This window comes from Eschscholzia californica, unplaced genomic scaffold, assembly GCF_041429995.1.
Source record: "Eschscholzia californica isolate CP2 unplaced genomic scaffold, dmEscCali1.0.p SCAF_5, whole genome shotgun sequence".
In the NCBI taxonomy this organism is placed as follows: Eukaryota; Viridiplantae; Streptophyta; class Magnoliopsida; order Ranunculales; family Papaveraceae; genus Eschscholzia; species Eschscholzia californica.
The window spans coordinates 24,329,792-24,343,314 of record NW_028238472.1 but is presented as its reverse complement, the minus strand read 5'-3'; the positions used below and the strand labels follow the sequence as shown (position 1 = coordinate 24,343,314).

Here is a 13,523-nt window from a genome sequence, read left to right as displayed (position 1 = left end):
GAATTAGTTAACAGACCTGAAGACAGAAAAGTCATTGGAGTAAAGTGGGTGTACAGAACAAAACTCAATGCTGATAACTCGATCAACAAATACAAGGCCAGATTGGTTGTAAAGGGGTATGCTCAAATCTTTGGAGTTGATTATTCAGACACATTTTCTCCTGTTGCTAGATTAGATACAATCAGATTATTGCTATCTATAGCTGCACAAAAGAACTGGAAAGTGTTCCAGTTAGATGTCAAATCAGCCTTTTTAAATGGTGTTTTGAAAGAAGAAATATATGTGGAGCAACCAGGTGGATTTGTAGTTCACGGTGAAGAGGATAAGGTGTACCTACTCAAAAAGGCTCTTTATGTCCTAAAGCAAGCGCCTAGAACCTGGTACAGCAGGATAGACGATTATTTGCAAAGCTTAGGCTTCAAAAAAAGCTTATCTGAGGCAACTCTTTATGTCAAACAGAAGGATAGTGGTGTTCTCATAGTGTCTCTCTATGTTGATGATGTTTTTGGTAACAGGAAATAGTGCATTGTTGGTTGAAGAGTTTAAACAAGAAATGATGCATGTTTTTGAGATGACAGATCTTGGACTTATGACTTACTTTCTTGGAATGGAAGTAAAGCAAAGTCAAGATGAAGTATTCATTTGCCAAAAGAAATATGCAAAGGAGATACTTAAGAAATTTCAAATGGAAGACTGTAAGGCCACAAACACACCAATGTATCACAAAGAGAAGCTGACTAAAGAAGATGGTACTGATAAAGTTGATGAAGGAGAGTTTAGAAGTCTGATTGGTTGTTTGATGTATCTCACTGCAACAAGACCTGATATTCTTTTTGCTGTAAGTATCTTGTCTCGATTCATGCATTGCGCCAGTGATATTCATTTAAGAGCAGCAAAGAGAATACTTCGGTATATCAAAGGTACTATTAATTTTGGTATAAAGTTTGAGAAGTGTCAAAATTTCAAGTTATGTGGATTCTCAGATAGTGATTGGGCTGGATCTGTAGATGACATGAAGAGCACTTCAGGGTACTGTTTCAGTCTAGGATCGGGAGTTTTCTCATGGTGCTCAAAGAAACAAGAGATTGTAGCACAATCTACTGCAGAGGCGGAGTTTATTGCAGCAACAGCTGCGGTAAACCAAGTTTTATGGTTAAGAAAAATTCTATCGGATTTACATGTTGAGCAAAAGGATGACATCGAAATCTTTGTTGACAATCAAGCAGCAATCGCAATCTCTCACAATCCAGTCTTTCATGGAAAGACTAAACACTTCAACATCAAACTTTACTTCTTGAGAGAAGTTCAGAAAAATGGAGAAGCAACATTGATTTACTGCAAGTCTGAAGAGCAACTGGCAGATTTGTTTACAAAGCCACTTCCACTTGGCAAGTTCGAGCTTATAAGGAAGAAGATTGGGGTTTGCAATTCCTAAAGCAAGGAAGAGTGTTGAGTATTGCTTCAGGATTTGTTGTCCATAGTGACATTTAATTATCTATTATTTTGATTACTTTAGATTTAGATATTTCAGTTTCAGTTAAGCATGTAGACTTCGTCAAGTAGTTGTCCTAGTCTTTAGTAGTAGTTGCTGAGTTTTCTCCATAAAGTCAGTTTAGTGGGTTTACTTCTAGTTATTTGATTTCCTATTTAAACTGTTACAACTAATGTTGAGTATTGCTTCAGCATTTGTTGTCCATAGTGACATTTAATTATCTATTATTTTGATTACTTTAGATTTAGATATTTCAGTTTCAGTTAAGAATGTAGACTTAGTCAAGTAGTTGTCCTAGTCTTTAGGAGTAGTTGCTGAGTTTTCTCCATAAAGTCAGTTTAGTGGGTTTACTTCTAGTTATTTGATTTCCTATTTAAATTGTTACAACTAATGTTAAATCAATCGAATATCTTTTATCTCCTACTCTTCTCTGCTTATTCTACTCAAATACCAACATAGTCATTGCTATTACGATGACCGGCCTGACATGGCTGGGCTTTTGTTGAAGGAACTTGATATTCATCTATCTCAACCTGCCAATATTTAAGCAAGTGTACCATCTTTATGACCCTTAACCTGTCTTTCATGGGCGAACGAAGCATATTGCATTAAATTATCACTTTGTCGGAGATAAAAGTGGTTGATGAGTATATTGTTAATAAGTTTGTTCCGTCTCAAGCTCAACTTGAAGATATTTTACAAAACGTGTATAATCTTGGTGGTTTTTGGAGATCTGTTCCAAAATTGAATCTTCGTTCAACCACTCCACTAAATTTGAAGGAGAGTAATAATGGTGAAACCGGAGAGCCAACAAAATGGGTGGAACGGGTTAACTTGGTCCTCTAGTTTCCTGATTATGTCATATATATGTAGCCGCTTCTCATGCTAATACTTATTATTTCCATGTTATAGAAAAATGATAGAGACAAGAAAATTCAGACATACTCTAGCCATACATCCTATGTGGCTTGTTGTGATTCGTGTTATTGATGATTCTAATTCACTAGACAACGAATCACGGCAAGCCACATAGGATGTATGTATAGATTACGTCTGGATTTTCTTGTTCTCTATCATTTCTCTTATATTTATCAAATATGTAAACACTCTCGATATAAATATAAGGGTTTGGTAGTCAACCACTCAAAGGTTTACTATTATAATTGTTTATATCAGAAATCTATTAACATCTCAGCTAAATACTGACAAAGTTTTTGCTCACAACGTGTGAGTAATTTACAAAATGAAGAAAGATTATTATTGTCACATGTTTTTATCTTCATTCACTCTACTAAAGTCTTTTCTAAACAATAACTCTACTCAGACCGTCCAATTAAACTGCCAAATGATCCGCCTGGGAGAGAAACTCATGTTTCTCTCTCCTCTCAGGTGCTTGCTGACGTGGAGAGACAAACATGGGTTTCTCTCTCTGGCGGTTCAATCGGCAGTTCATTTGGGCGGTCTGAGTAGGCATGCCCTTTTCTAAAAGACTCACCGAAAATAAAGCAATCTTTATGATGGTGCACCAGAGAGAATCTTACTCGTGCAGAAAAATCTTATTCCACTTATTTGCTAATGAATCAATGGATCATAAAAAAAAAGTTAAAATAAAAGTAAATGAATAGCTTGGTTTTTGTAATGGCTTCAACCATGGAGAACCCAAGTGATCATTTTTCTCCCTTAATAATTGGACCAACCTGAACTCAAACATACCTAAAAACTGAAAAAACACAAAACCAGGATAAGAACACATTGATTATTTGAGGATAATTTCTATATAGGTCAAAATAATATAGAAAATAAGTAAAAAAGCATGAAATTAGAGCATATTTCTTTCTCTAACAGTTATTATTATCTCATAAACCATTAAATTGGAACACCTAAGCTAAAAATCGTGAATTTTTCTCTCAAAACGTGTGATTAATTTACGAAATGAAGAAAGATTACCGCTTTACTCAAAGAATTAAATTCCACTTATTTACCAATCAATCACAAAAAAATTAAATAAAACTGAACGGTATCCAAGCCTAATCTATTATACAAAACAGATCCTTGTGACTAGGACACAATTAATACAAATAATATGACTAGGACAAAACAAAATCTGAGTAGGACATAATTTGATTGCCACGTAGACATTTTAAAAAGACAACCCTTTCTCTTTTAATCTTAGTCGTTCAAATGGATGTATGATTACTCATCTTTTAATCATGACCGCGTATTGTCGAACCAAAACCCTTGGCCTCTTCGTCATCCTTCACGGTTCTTTCCTCTCCCATGAGTAATTCATGTTTTGGACTTCTCCCAATTCAGTTTCTTTTTTCTGTTGAGAACTCTCCCTATTCAATTGGATTAAGTGATTATCTCTACACAGTTCCTCTTCCCCTCTTTCTCTCTCCAATTTCGCTTTTGTTCTTCCTTCACCGCGTATTGTCATCACACGACGGTAGGGTCTACTATCTCTTCTTTCTTGGTAAGAATTTTTCATAGTGTTTAGTTGTCCAATGTCATTGTTCATGTAGATCATATTTCTTTTTAAAATGTCTTGTAACTCTTTACTTTGTTTTAGGGCTTAAGTCTAGGGTTTCATTTTATAATCATTTCTTCTACCGTTTAATCCCATGCTTCAAAGGCCCTGAAAAATGAGGAAGATTGATTCCCCAAATCATCTCAGATCCATTTATCTTCCTCTCAAAATCGATTCAGCTCCTTCTGCATCCTCCATTTAAGACTTTCCTTAAGCAAAATCGTTTTCTTCTCCTCCATTGGGTACTTCCTTAATCAAATCACACGTTAATTTGTCACGTCTAATGATTCGGGTATTTAAATATGTGATACAGGTAAAATCCTTTGCTTCGACCAAGTTAATGAAGGTTTCTTGCTCATAAATAATGATTATTTACAACATTTAACCACTTATTAAACGACATTTATCTCAAAAGCAGTTCTATCAATCCTTTCTGAGAGGCAATGTGTAGTAGCATTTAATTAAAAAAATCAAAATATTTGTTATTCAAATAGTTTGATGAGGTATCTAATAAAGTTTTTAGTTGGTACTGTAGTAGCATGTAATAGATGAAAAAAATGCATGGAGATTATGAGCTAATTGTGAAGAATATGCTGGTACAATTTTATTTCTTCAAAGTATACTAAGTTCATGTTTCATATCACTTTTCTCTTGGAGATAATGATGTTGAGTGACTGAAATTTCAATATATTGAAACCCAAGGTAAATTGAGAAACAACGAGCAAGAGTTAAAAACTAGACAGTGGACAATTTTCCTATCTTCATGGTGTAGTTAACTGATGTTAAAGAATTATACCATGCTAGAATGACATTGATCTTTTTTCCTGTTTGCGTTTGTCTATGTCGTATCATTATTCATTGATGTTTTGTGTATGATTTGGTGATTCTAAGTTAGCAGTCTATTGTAGTATGGATGCCCTTTGAGAGAAGTATAGATTTACTCGAGTTCATATTACTAAGCAAAGAAAAAGATTTGAATATGATATCTTGCAGTTGCCTAAAACATTGGCCAGACTTAAAGGTCGTTTTTTTAATCTACATTAGGAAACTATCTCATCATGAATATCCTTCACTTCGATTGTCAACCAAATCTGTTCTTATTTAAAAAAAAAAAATCAGTTTCTGATGAATTGTCTTCGATTAACGAATCTTCATGAAGGTCAATGAATTTGATTGAAGTAGTTGTTTAGATAATTCAGGTACGTTGTTATTTGTATGATGTTTGATTTTATTCGGTTGTTTTTCTTGGAATTGAAGTACTGATCAGTATTCTTTCATAAGATTAGGTTTGGGTTGGATTGTTAGAATTGGGGTTTAGCAAATTCACATTAATGTCATTTTGTTTCTTATCAAGTTCAATCTTGTAAGTCACCTATACTCAGTTCCATTTCTGGAAAATCATAGTATATTTCTCTTGCTTTTCTTCTGTATTTTGATGCAGTGAGGTGGTGAGATTCACTGTGATTTCACAGAAGCGAGATAGATAGAACAAGAAGATGTTGCTTCTTGATCAGGTAATTATTTTGGACTAATGTCACTTCGGAAATAGCCAAAAATTTATAGAAAAAGAAAATTAGAAGCATTAGATGCATGGGTGTCAAAAAAAAACTACTGGTTGGAAATCGAACTTTTGTGAGCTGTATAAATAGATAGAAATCGGAAGGGGTTCTGCAAGTTAAACATAAAAATACTGGTTAGAAATCGAACTTTGTTAAATAAATAGATAAATGGGGCGGGGTTTTGCAAGTTAAACATGGTTGTTGCTTGGATTTGGATGGAAGCACATCTATAAACCTAATTTTGTCTAAATATTTTGAGATTTTCGGTACTTTCGATGATTGTCACTTGGAATCCCTATCAGGATGTCAAATGTAAATACTTTTATCTTACTTTCAAATTTTTGGCAAAAATCTAATAATTTCTGGTTGATTAGTTAGAATTTTACTTTTGTTGACAACTAATCCTGTAATTGGTGGATATAATTTCAGTGGTATGTTATTTTGATTTGTAAGCTGAAAAGTTTTGGTGTTTTCACGAGCAGATGAAAGATTAGCTCTATGAATACTTTAAGCCCATTACGAGCGTGTATATGCGCACATGACCTCTGCTTGTTATTAAATACTTTGGTTTCTAATTTCTTTTCCAGGTTTATCGATATTTCTTGTAGCTTATAATGTTTTGTTAACATATGAAGATTAAAGAAATGATCACTAGAGAATTTGAAGCGATTTTGGTTCTTTGGATACGGGTGTTTGTTGGTAGTTGAAGATTTAGATATGTGAAATTGCTAAACAGTGAGTTAATTTTACTGATTTCATTATCGACATTGTGTGTTTATTTTTTCATATTCACTGGTATAAGTTTTTAAATTACACTATGAAGTTTGGATACCTGCTTCAAAAGATAAATATGCAATTGAGTGATTTTTATGCAGCTAAGTGTTGTTACTAAACTGGCACCACAAATTTCCACTATAGAGATTATTAGTTATCTAAGGAGAAAGATATAATGGAATGACAATGACAGTGTCGTTTGGACAGATCTCCTGGTTCTTCATGTGCTACAACTTCATTTTTTTTTACTTCATATAGAAATTTGAATATCCTTAGCTCTTCTATATCTTTTACTAACAATTTCAACTTATTGGTGTACAATAACAAACTTGGCCAAGGCATCATGATGTAGTCTGACATAATATTTCTATATCACGTATACCATGTTTGATTTAAAATAACAATATTTTGAAGCACAACTGCTTTGCATGGTGAACACCGTTATATTTTCTATACTCTAAAGTATATTTCCTCATGTTAGTCACGAAACAAAATGAAAAGAGTAGTTGGTTGATATTTTTATATAGGACGTTATGTAGAAGAACCATCAAGACATTGAGATCATGACTATTGGTTTCAAGTTTCAAGTTTTTATGCAAGTAAATTTTGTGGTTACCTCCAACTTATTTTCTCTCATTTATGGATTAGGTGAATCCCTTCGTTTTTGCAACAGATTATTTTATGGTAACTGACAACCAATTTTGAAGTAGCTTTTTATCCGAAAAAGAAAAGTGATAGCGCTGCCTCTTATATTTAACTTATGAAGCCTAACTAATATTTTGTGGTCATGACTATTGGTTTCAAGTTTTTATGCAAGTAATATTTTGTGGTTACCTCCAACTTATTTTCTCTCACTTATGGATTAGGTGAATCCCTTCGCTTTTGTAAAAGATTATTTTATGGTAACTGACAACCAATTTTGAAGTAGCTTTTCATCCGTAAAAGAAAAGTGATAGCGCTGCCTCTTATATTTAGCTTATGAAGCCCAAGATTAATAAACTTTCGATTCATGTCTATAGGTAACCATGTCTTACAATAAATTTCTCCAAATATGGTGAAGTAGGCATGAATCATGATTATTATATATTTTTATATGTTTTGCTTTACTAACTCCATATGTGTATTCGTCGTCCTTTGCAGTTCTTAAGTGACCATACGTTAAAACGTTGCTCTGACTCCATCTATAATTACTTCTCCTGTTGTCCTGCAATGCCACATTCTATTTTTTCTCTGTTTTCAGCTGAAGAAAGAACTGCAAAATTTTTGTTCTTCTTCGTGGTTGTCTTCGTTACTTAACGATCCATACAAAACTACATAGAGAAGAGTACTTTCATCCTCAACTATGAGCGAGAGAATTAGAAATCTAGAGAAACAATTGAAGGAAAACGGGGAAAAAAGGAAGGTCCTTCTTAGCTTGAAATCAAGCATCTAACCTCATCTCAATTATATTTCTAAAGTGTTTATGAAGTCCTATTACCTACATAATAAAAACTATGTGTACTCCATATATTTTGTAAACTAAGAGAGAGAGAGATCAAGAGACAACTTAACATAGAGGGTCTACATGATCATGAACTACAATCTTGAATATGTAGTAGTGAAATATTATTTCTGTATATTATAGTTGAATTTGTCTTAATTATGTCAATCTTGTGCAGGTTCAGGTTTTTCTTGACCGAGCAACTGATTTTTTGTATTTATAATCAATCAATATCTTTCAAGAACAGTGAAACATCAATTGTTATGTTTATGGTCTTCTTCTCTTGCTCTGCTTGTCTCTTCATTGTTGATTGGTATGTTCTTGGGTTTCTTTTCTTTCACTCTCATGCACTCTATCTGAATGTTACACTGATAAATGATTCATTTCAATCCATGATCTGCCATATTGTCTCTTTTAATATTGATTTCTGCATATTCTTGATGCCTCTTATGCTACTTAGAAATCTTATTAAGCAGAATTCAGTTAAAGGTTTTTCTCCTGCATTTTAAATTTTAATTTTTGTAAAATTGGATTTTCTTCTTCAGAAAAGTTTCCTAATTAATTCCTTCTGGCCACCAAAAGTACTTATAGTAGAAGATAAGTTGACAATTAGTAGTAAGTTTAATTTTAAATAGTTTTATTTGTATTGTTTGCAATCTTATTGATTTGTTTTTTACCTTTATTTCCTCTTTTATTAGACCAATTTTCTTTTTCAGGGTCTGTGAAGAAGGATTATCGAAGGTGAATTAGATTTGACATTGGGTAAGTGACAAGTTTAACTCAGACAGCGACAACAACACCCAAATGCCTCGAGTAAAAAACATCTTTTTGATGTAATTGAAGCTTATACTGCTTTTGGATGGCAGGTGAAACATGATGAATTTGGAGAATATTGAATGCTTAAAGGTTAAATCCCGAGATTTACACTCTAAATCCGGTTTTCAATTTTAATTAGGCTATGTGTTATGACCAGACTATTGTGCCTAACTTCAGGTTTGATTCATCGACAATGTATACACTTTTTGTAATTCAATACATGTCGAATTTTTTGGATAATTGTAGTGTTCGATACGGGATTGTGCCATTTATATTAGTAAAGATGGACCTAAATCTTATAATTAACAATTGTGGCTCGGTTTTTTCAGGTTCTGAGCGAGGCTGAGAAGCTCAAGAAGTGGCTGGAAGAGAAGGAAGCCGAACAGAAAAGGTAAGTGGTTCTTCTCATAAAATGATCAAATATATTAACTGGGTTTTCTTTCATGTAAATTGGTGAACAATTTCTGCCCACTTTCGAATTATTAAGTTATATGAGAAAATCTTTAATCACCGATTAGAGCTTGGAGATTTAATCGTTTCATACTTGAATTTGCTAAAAATCAAGTTTCGATATGTTTTGACATGACTTCTCCATTTAGTACTCCAACATTCTCATATGACGATTTTTACGAATGTTTGATTTAAAGAACAGGGTATTGTTGACGATTCTCTTCAAATATTAAAAACTTGTACATGACATTCACTTCTATCGACAATTTAAACTTGAATTTATATAGATTAGAAGAGTGAACAAAATCTCCAAACTAAAGCCGAAAGTTGAGAAATCTCCTGAGTCCTAAGAACGAAACTGAAAACAAAGAAGAAAAGGCAAAGACTGAAAAAACAGCTTCTGCGGAGACTTCTTCACAAGATGAACCTTCTGTAGAGAATGATAGAACTTCGTCTACAGAGGAGAATGTCGATCCAAAAATTAAGCTTAAAGATGAGTTATAATTGGAAAAAGTCGAGGTAATACTAGGAACTAATTTTATCTTTTTACACATCGATCTTGAGTTCCATTATATCTAGAACAAATTGATAGTTGTTTCAAGCTCCCCTCCACATTACCAATTTTTGTTAGGATATAGGTGTTTAAATAAGCTCCATTTTTCTTTGTCAAGGAAGAAGCGCTATTCAAATATCATCGATGAGTTCAATCTTCAAGATCTTGGTGAATCGGAAGTCTATTTCCTTTTTTTTGAGAGTTTTTGTTATGGTATTTGCTTACTTAAAGAGTTTTTGTTGATTAGTAGATGCCAATTTTTTTTTTTATAATTATTTAGCCTTACCATTGATTTATTGAAATATTATTTGATTATATGAAGAAATAAACATGAGTAAAGAATGAGTCTCCTTAGATGATCAAGAGGTCACTCAAGTTTGGCCTTACCATTGGATACATCAACTTTGGAAAGTCGACCACCACTGGTCACTTGATTTACAAGTTGGGAAGCATTGGCAATTGCATTGTCGAAAGGTTCCAGAATGAGTCTCCTTAGATGATCAAGAGGTCACTCAAGTACAACTTGGTTCTTGACAATCTCAAGGTTGAGCGTGAGCGTGGTTTACCATCGACATCACTTTGTGGAAGTTTAGGACCACCAAGTACTAATCTACGGTCGTTGATGCACTCGGACGTCGTAACTTTATCAAGAACATGATAGCTGGTACCTCTTTAGTGGAGTGTACTGCCCTTATCTTTGACTCCACCACTTGAGGCTTTGAGGCTGGTAGTAAGAATGGACAGACCCGTACACACGCTCATTTTTGCTATCCCCTTGGCGTCAAGAAGATGATCTGTTGTAACAAGGTGACATTTATTTTGTGAGCTCATCATATTTTTTGTTAGTTTAAACCGTGGTTAAGTAATCTTCGGGCATTGTTTTGTCAAACACATGCTATGATGCACTGATGAGTCATAAGTTAATTTTTAGGTTTATTTGTGTATGTTTAGAAGTTAAAAATATTTAAGTACAATAAGCTAGCTACATCAGTTTCGTATAGTCTAAAGGTCCATACATCTTCATTATTATTTGGTAGCATTGTGTAAGAATATTTCTGGTCAGATATGTTTGTCCTCGGAACGAAGAAATAGGTTTACTTTCTTTTGTGTACTTTTTTTCCAAATTCTATCCGAATTCAGTAAATCCTAACGTTATGTTTTCTTTGTTTCTCTTTTAGGTCGGTGATATATCTCTAGCTGATTATGTCATGGTCAATGCATCAAAGCATGCTACCTATGTCCCCCATACAGGTTATGAGACTCGCTTATGATGCACGACATGAGCAACAGAAGGAAGCCAATGGTTTTACGAGTCGCCAAGCATGCAATGGATATCAGTCATCTTCTACTGAAACAAGAAACTAAATTATTTACATTTATTGGTTTGTTCCACACATTCGTAGATTCTATCAGTGGGCTATGGGAAGACACTACAAGAGCTGGTTCCACTGGTGCATGTGGTAAGATGTCTAGCTGGTGATATCTCTCTTTTGAGAAGAATATGAACCAGGCAATATATTCCTCACAAGTCACAACTGCACCTAGAGAAAGCACTTTTACAAACTTCAAAACCATTGTTGAATGCCTTGCTAATTAGATTATTATAGTAGCGAGAGGTTCTTTAAACAGGTTAATGTTTAGTGACCTCAGAGTGCAAGGTGTTTGTCAACATTGAAGAAGGTAGATGCTTTCTCTATCTTGTTGTCTTAATGTTTAATGCCAAGGTTCTTGAAGTGTTTCAGAAATTAGTTTTTCATCCACAAGAACGTATGTTAGAATTGTTCTTTCCCTTGTGCATGAGACAAGATTCTTTAATATCATTGTATATATCTCTCTTTAGTAACACAATTAGTAATTAGTATACAGTTATTTACATTTAACTGTTCAGCTGCGTCCATAACTTAAGATAAATCTTATACTCCTAGAATGCTACATGTGGGGAGAATACTGATCTGAAAAGTTGAAACAACAGGGAGGAAATACAAAATGTGGGAAAGTATAGAAAATTTAGCCAACCGACTATCATATCTACTGTTCAGTTGCGTAAAGGGCATTCCCCCGCCCACCGGGCGGGGGTTATGCCTAGTATTTTACAAAACCAAAATAGAAGGAAACTGAACGGTATCCAAGCCTAATATTTTTCAACAAAAATAAAAAATAGAAGGAAACCAACAAATAAAATAACTATTTCTATGCATACATTTAGAAAATAATCAATTAAACAGGTACTCGCTGTGATTCAACTTCATTTTCCTTGACCATTTGAACATAAGAAACCTGTAGACGTTGTGCTAAATCAGATTTATCGATCTCCTCTCCATGATAAGCTTTGAATACAAAATAGGTTATGGTTTGTACTACAAGAGAAAAGTAAATCAAAATAGGCAGCACCAAGTAGCATAAGATTCCCAAACACACTTTACCCGCCATGTTCAATATATTATCTCCATAACCCACTAGAACACCAAAGACAACTAATATACCAATTATAGTGATTTCAAGCATTGTAAAAACTGCAGCACTAATCCATAGTTTACCCTTCATTAGTTTCATGCTCTTTATCATTGCTTTTATTCCATAATCCTTTTCTAACACCGATATTACAGTCGATAGGTGCCACACGATGTTAATGTGTATTAGTCCGATAACATAAGGAATCGACATACAAATGATAAATATCAAAGTTTTTCTGGATCCTTGACCTTCAAATCCATTCACACTACTATAGAACCCCACTAATGATCCAAAAGCCACACCAGAGTATACAAGCACCACAAAAAAGCAGCACAAGAAAGTAACTATAAGTCTCTTCCAAACCTTGGTAATTACAACAATGACTTTCTTGTAAGTGATTTCTTGACAAGAATAGATGCAAGCAACTGTGTAAACGATGGCAGAAATCGAGAAGAGGGACAAGGCAAGAAGGAGGAAGAGATATATTCCGTTAACTACCCCGAAAGCGATCCAGTCGGGGTTAGCTTCCTCACCGTTGCTTCTAGAAATGAGCCTGTCAACAATTATGTTGTTTATTTGCATTTGAGATAAGATAAGGGTAGATAGAGGAAGGATGAGGGCAAGATAAAGGTTTAAAAGTATCCTTTTCTGTGATTGTGTAACCTTGTAAGCTTCTTTGTAGATACCTAAGAACCCCTTGGTACCGAGCTCTGCCTGCAAATATCCATCCATGATTCTTGTTGTTATTTAGATGGAAGAGGTGAGATAGTTTAAATATAGTTATAGCTTGGATATTTGAGAGGTAATACAAAGGAAAATGGTGGAGATAGTTGATTAAGGAGCAGGGTAGGTTTTGGGAGAATTGATGATTGGAGTTGGAGGCTTATCAACGAGATGAATGGGCAGGCTTTGTTGGACTTTGAAATCCTCAAGGAATGGTCAAAGATAGTAGGACCACCCAGAAACTAGGCGGCGGGCTTTTTCTTTTTCCTTTTTTTGCATAGCCATTTTCTTTACTTTTTGTTCTTGGTCTCCTAGCGATTTTCTTACTTTTTTGGCCCAATGCCATTCCATTAATAATCTGGGCAGATTACTCAAGTTATTAGTCTAACTGTAAGGGTGAACATTGGTTGGATATTAGACTTTTTGAGCCTATCCATAATCCGGTCTAAAAGGTTCGATTAATGTAAATCTCAACCCGAACCAAGCTGTACATGAACGGTTTGATTCGGTTGCATAACGAAATCAAAAGTTAATATTTTGCTAAGAACAAAATTTCGAATTTTCGACTTTAAAACCTGCTACAATTACGCATAGAACGAGTTAAAACTTGACTTTTTTCACTTTTCTACTTAAATAAGTAGAAAAGTTACTTATTTTTGTGTTGCCAAACGACACCTAAGTCTACATGTACTTGA

The 13,523-nt window shown here is 34.1% G+C and overlaps 1 protein-coding gene across 1 annotated transcript; it reads right to left on the bottom strand.

Annotated features, from left to right (window-relative positions):
* Positions 1 to 3,442: 3,442 nt before the first annotated feature.
* Positions 3,443 to 13,066, bottom strand: LOC147537918 (uncharacterized). Its single transcript, XM_086641672.1, has 2 exons — positions 11,783 to 13,066; positions 3,443 to 3,519 (listed from the first exon to the last, which is right to left on the bottom strand). Exon 1 carries the CDS (start codon positions 12,835 to 12,837, stop codon positions 11,869 to 11,871), a length of 969 nt encoding a protein of 322 aa, XP_086497798.1. The 5' UTR covers positions 12,838 to 13,066; the 3' UTR covers positions 3,443 to 3,519; positions 11,783 to 11,868.
* Between the last annotated feature and the right edge of the window lie 457 nt (positions 13,067 to 13,523).

What these genes read in the sequence shown, in the direction of transcription:
- LOC147537918 (XM_086641672.1), bottom strand. Translation starts at nt 12,837, where the DNA reads ATGGATGGATATTTGCAGGCAGAGCTCGGTACCAAGGGGTTCTTAGGT.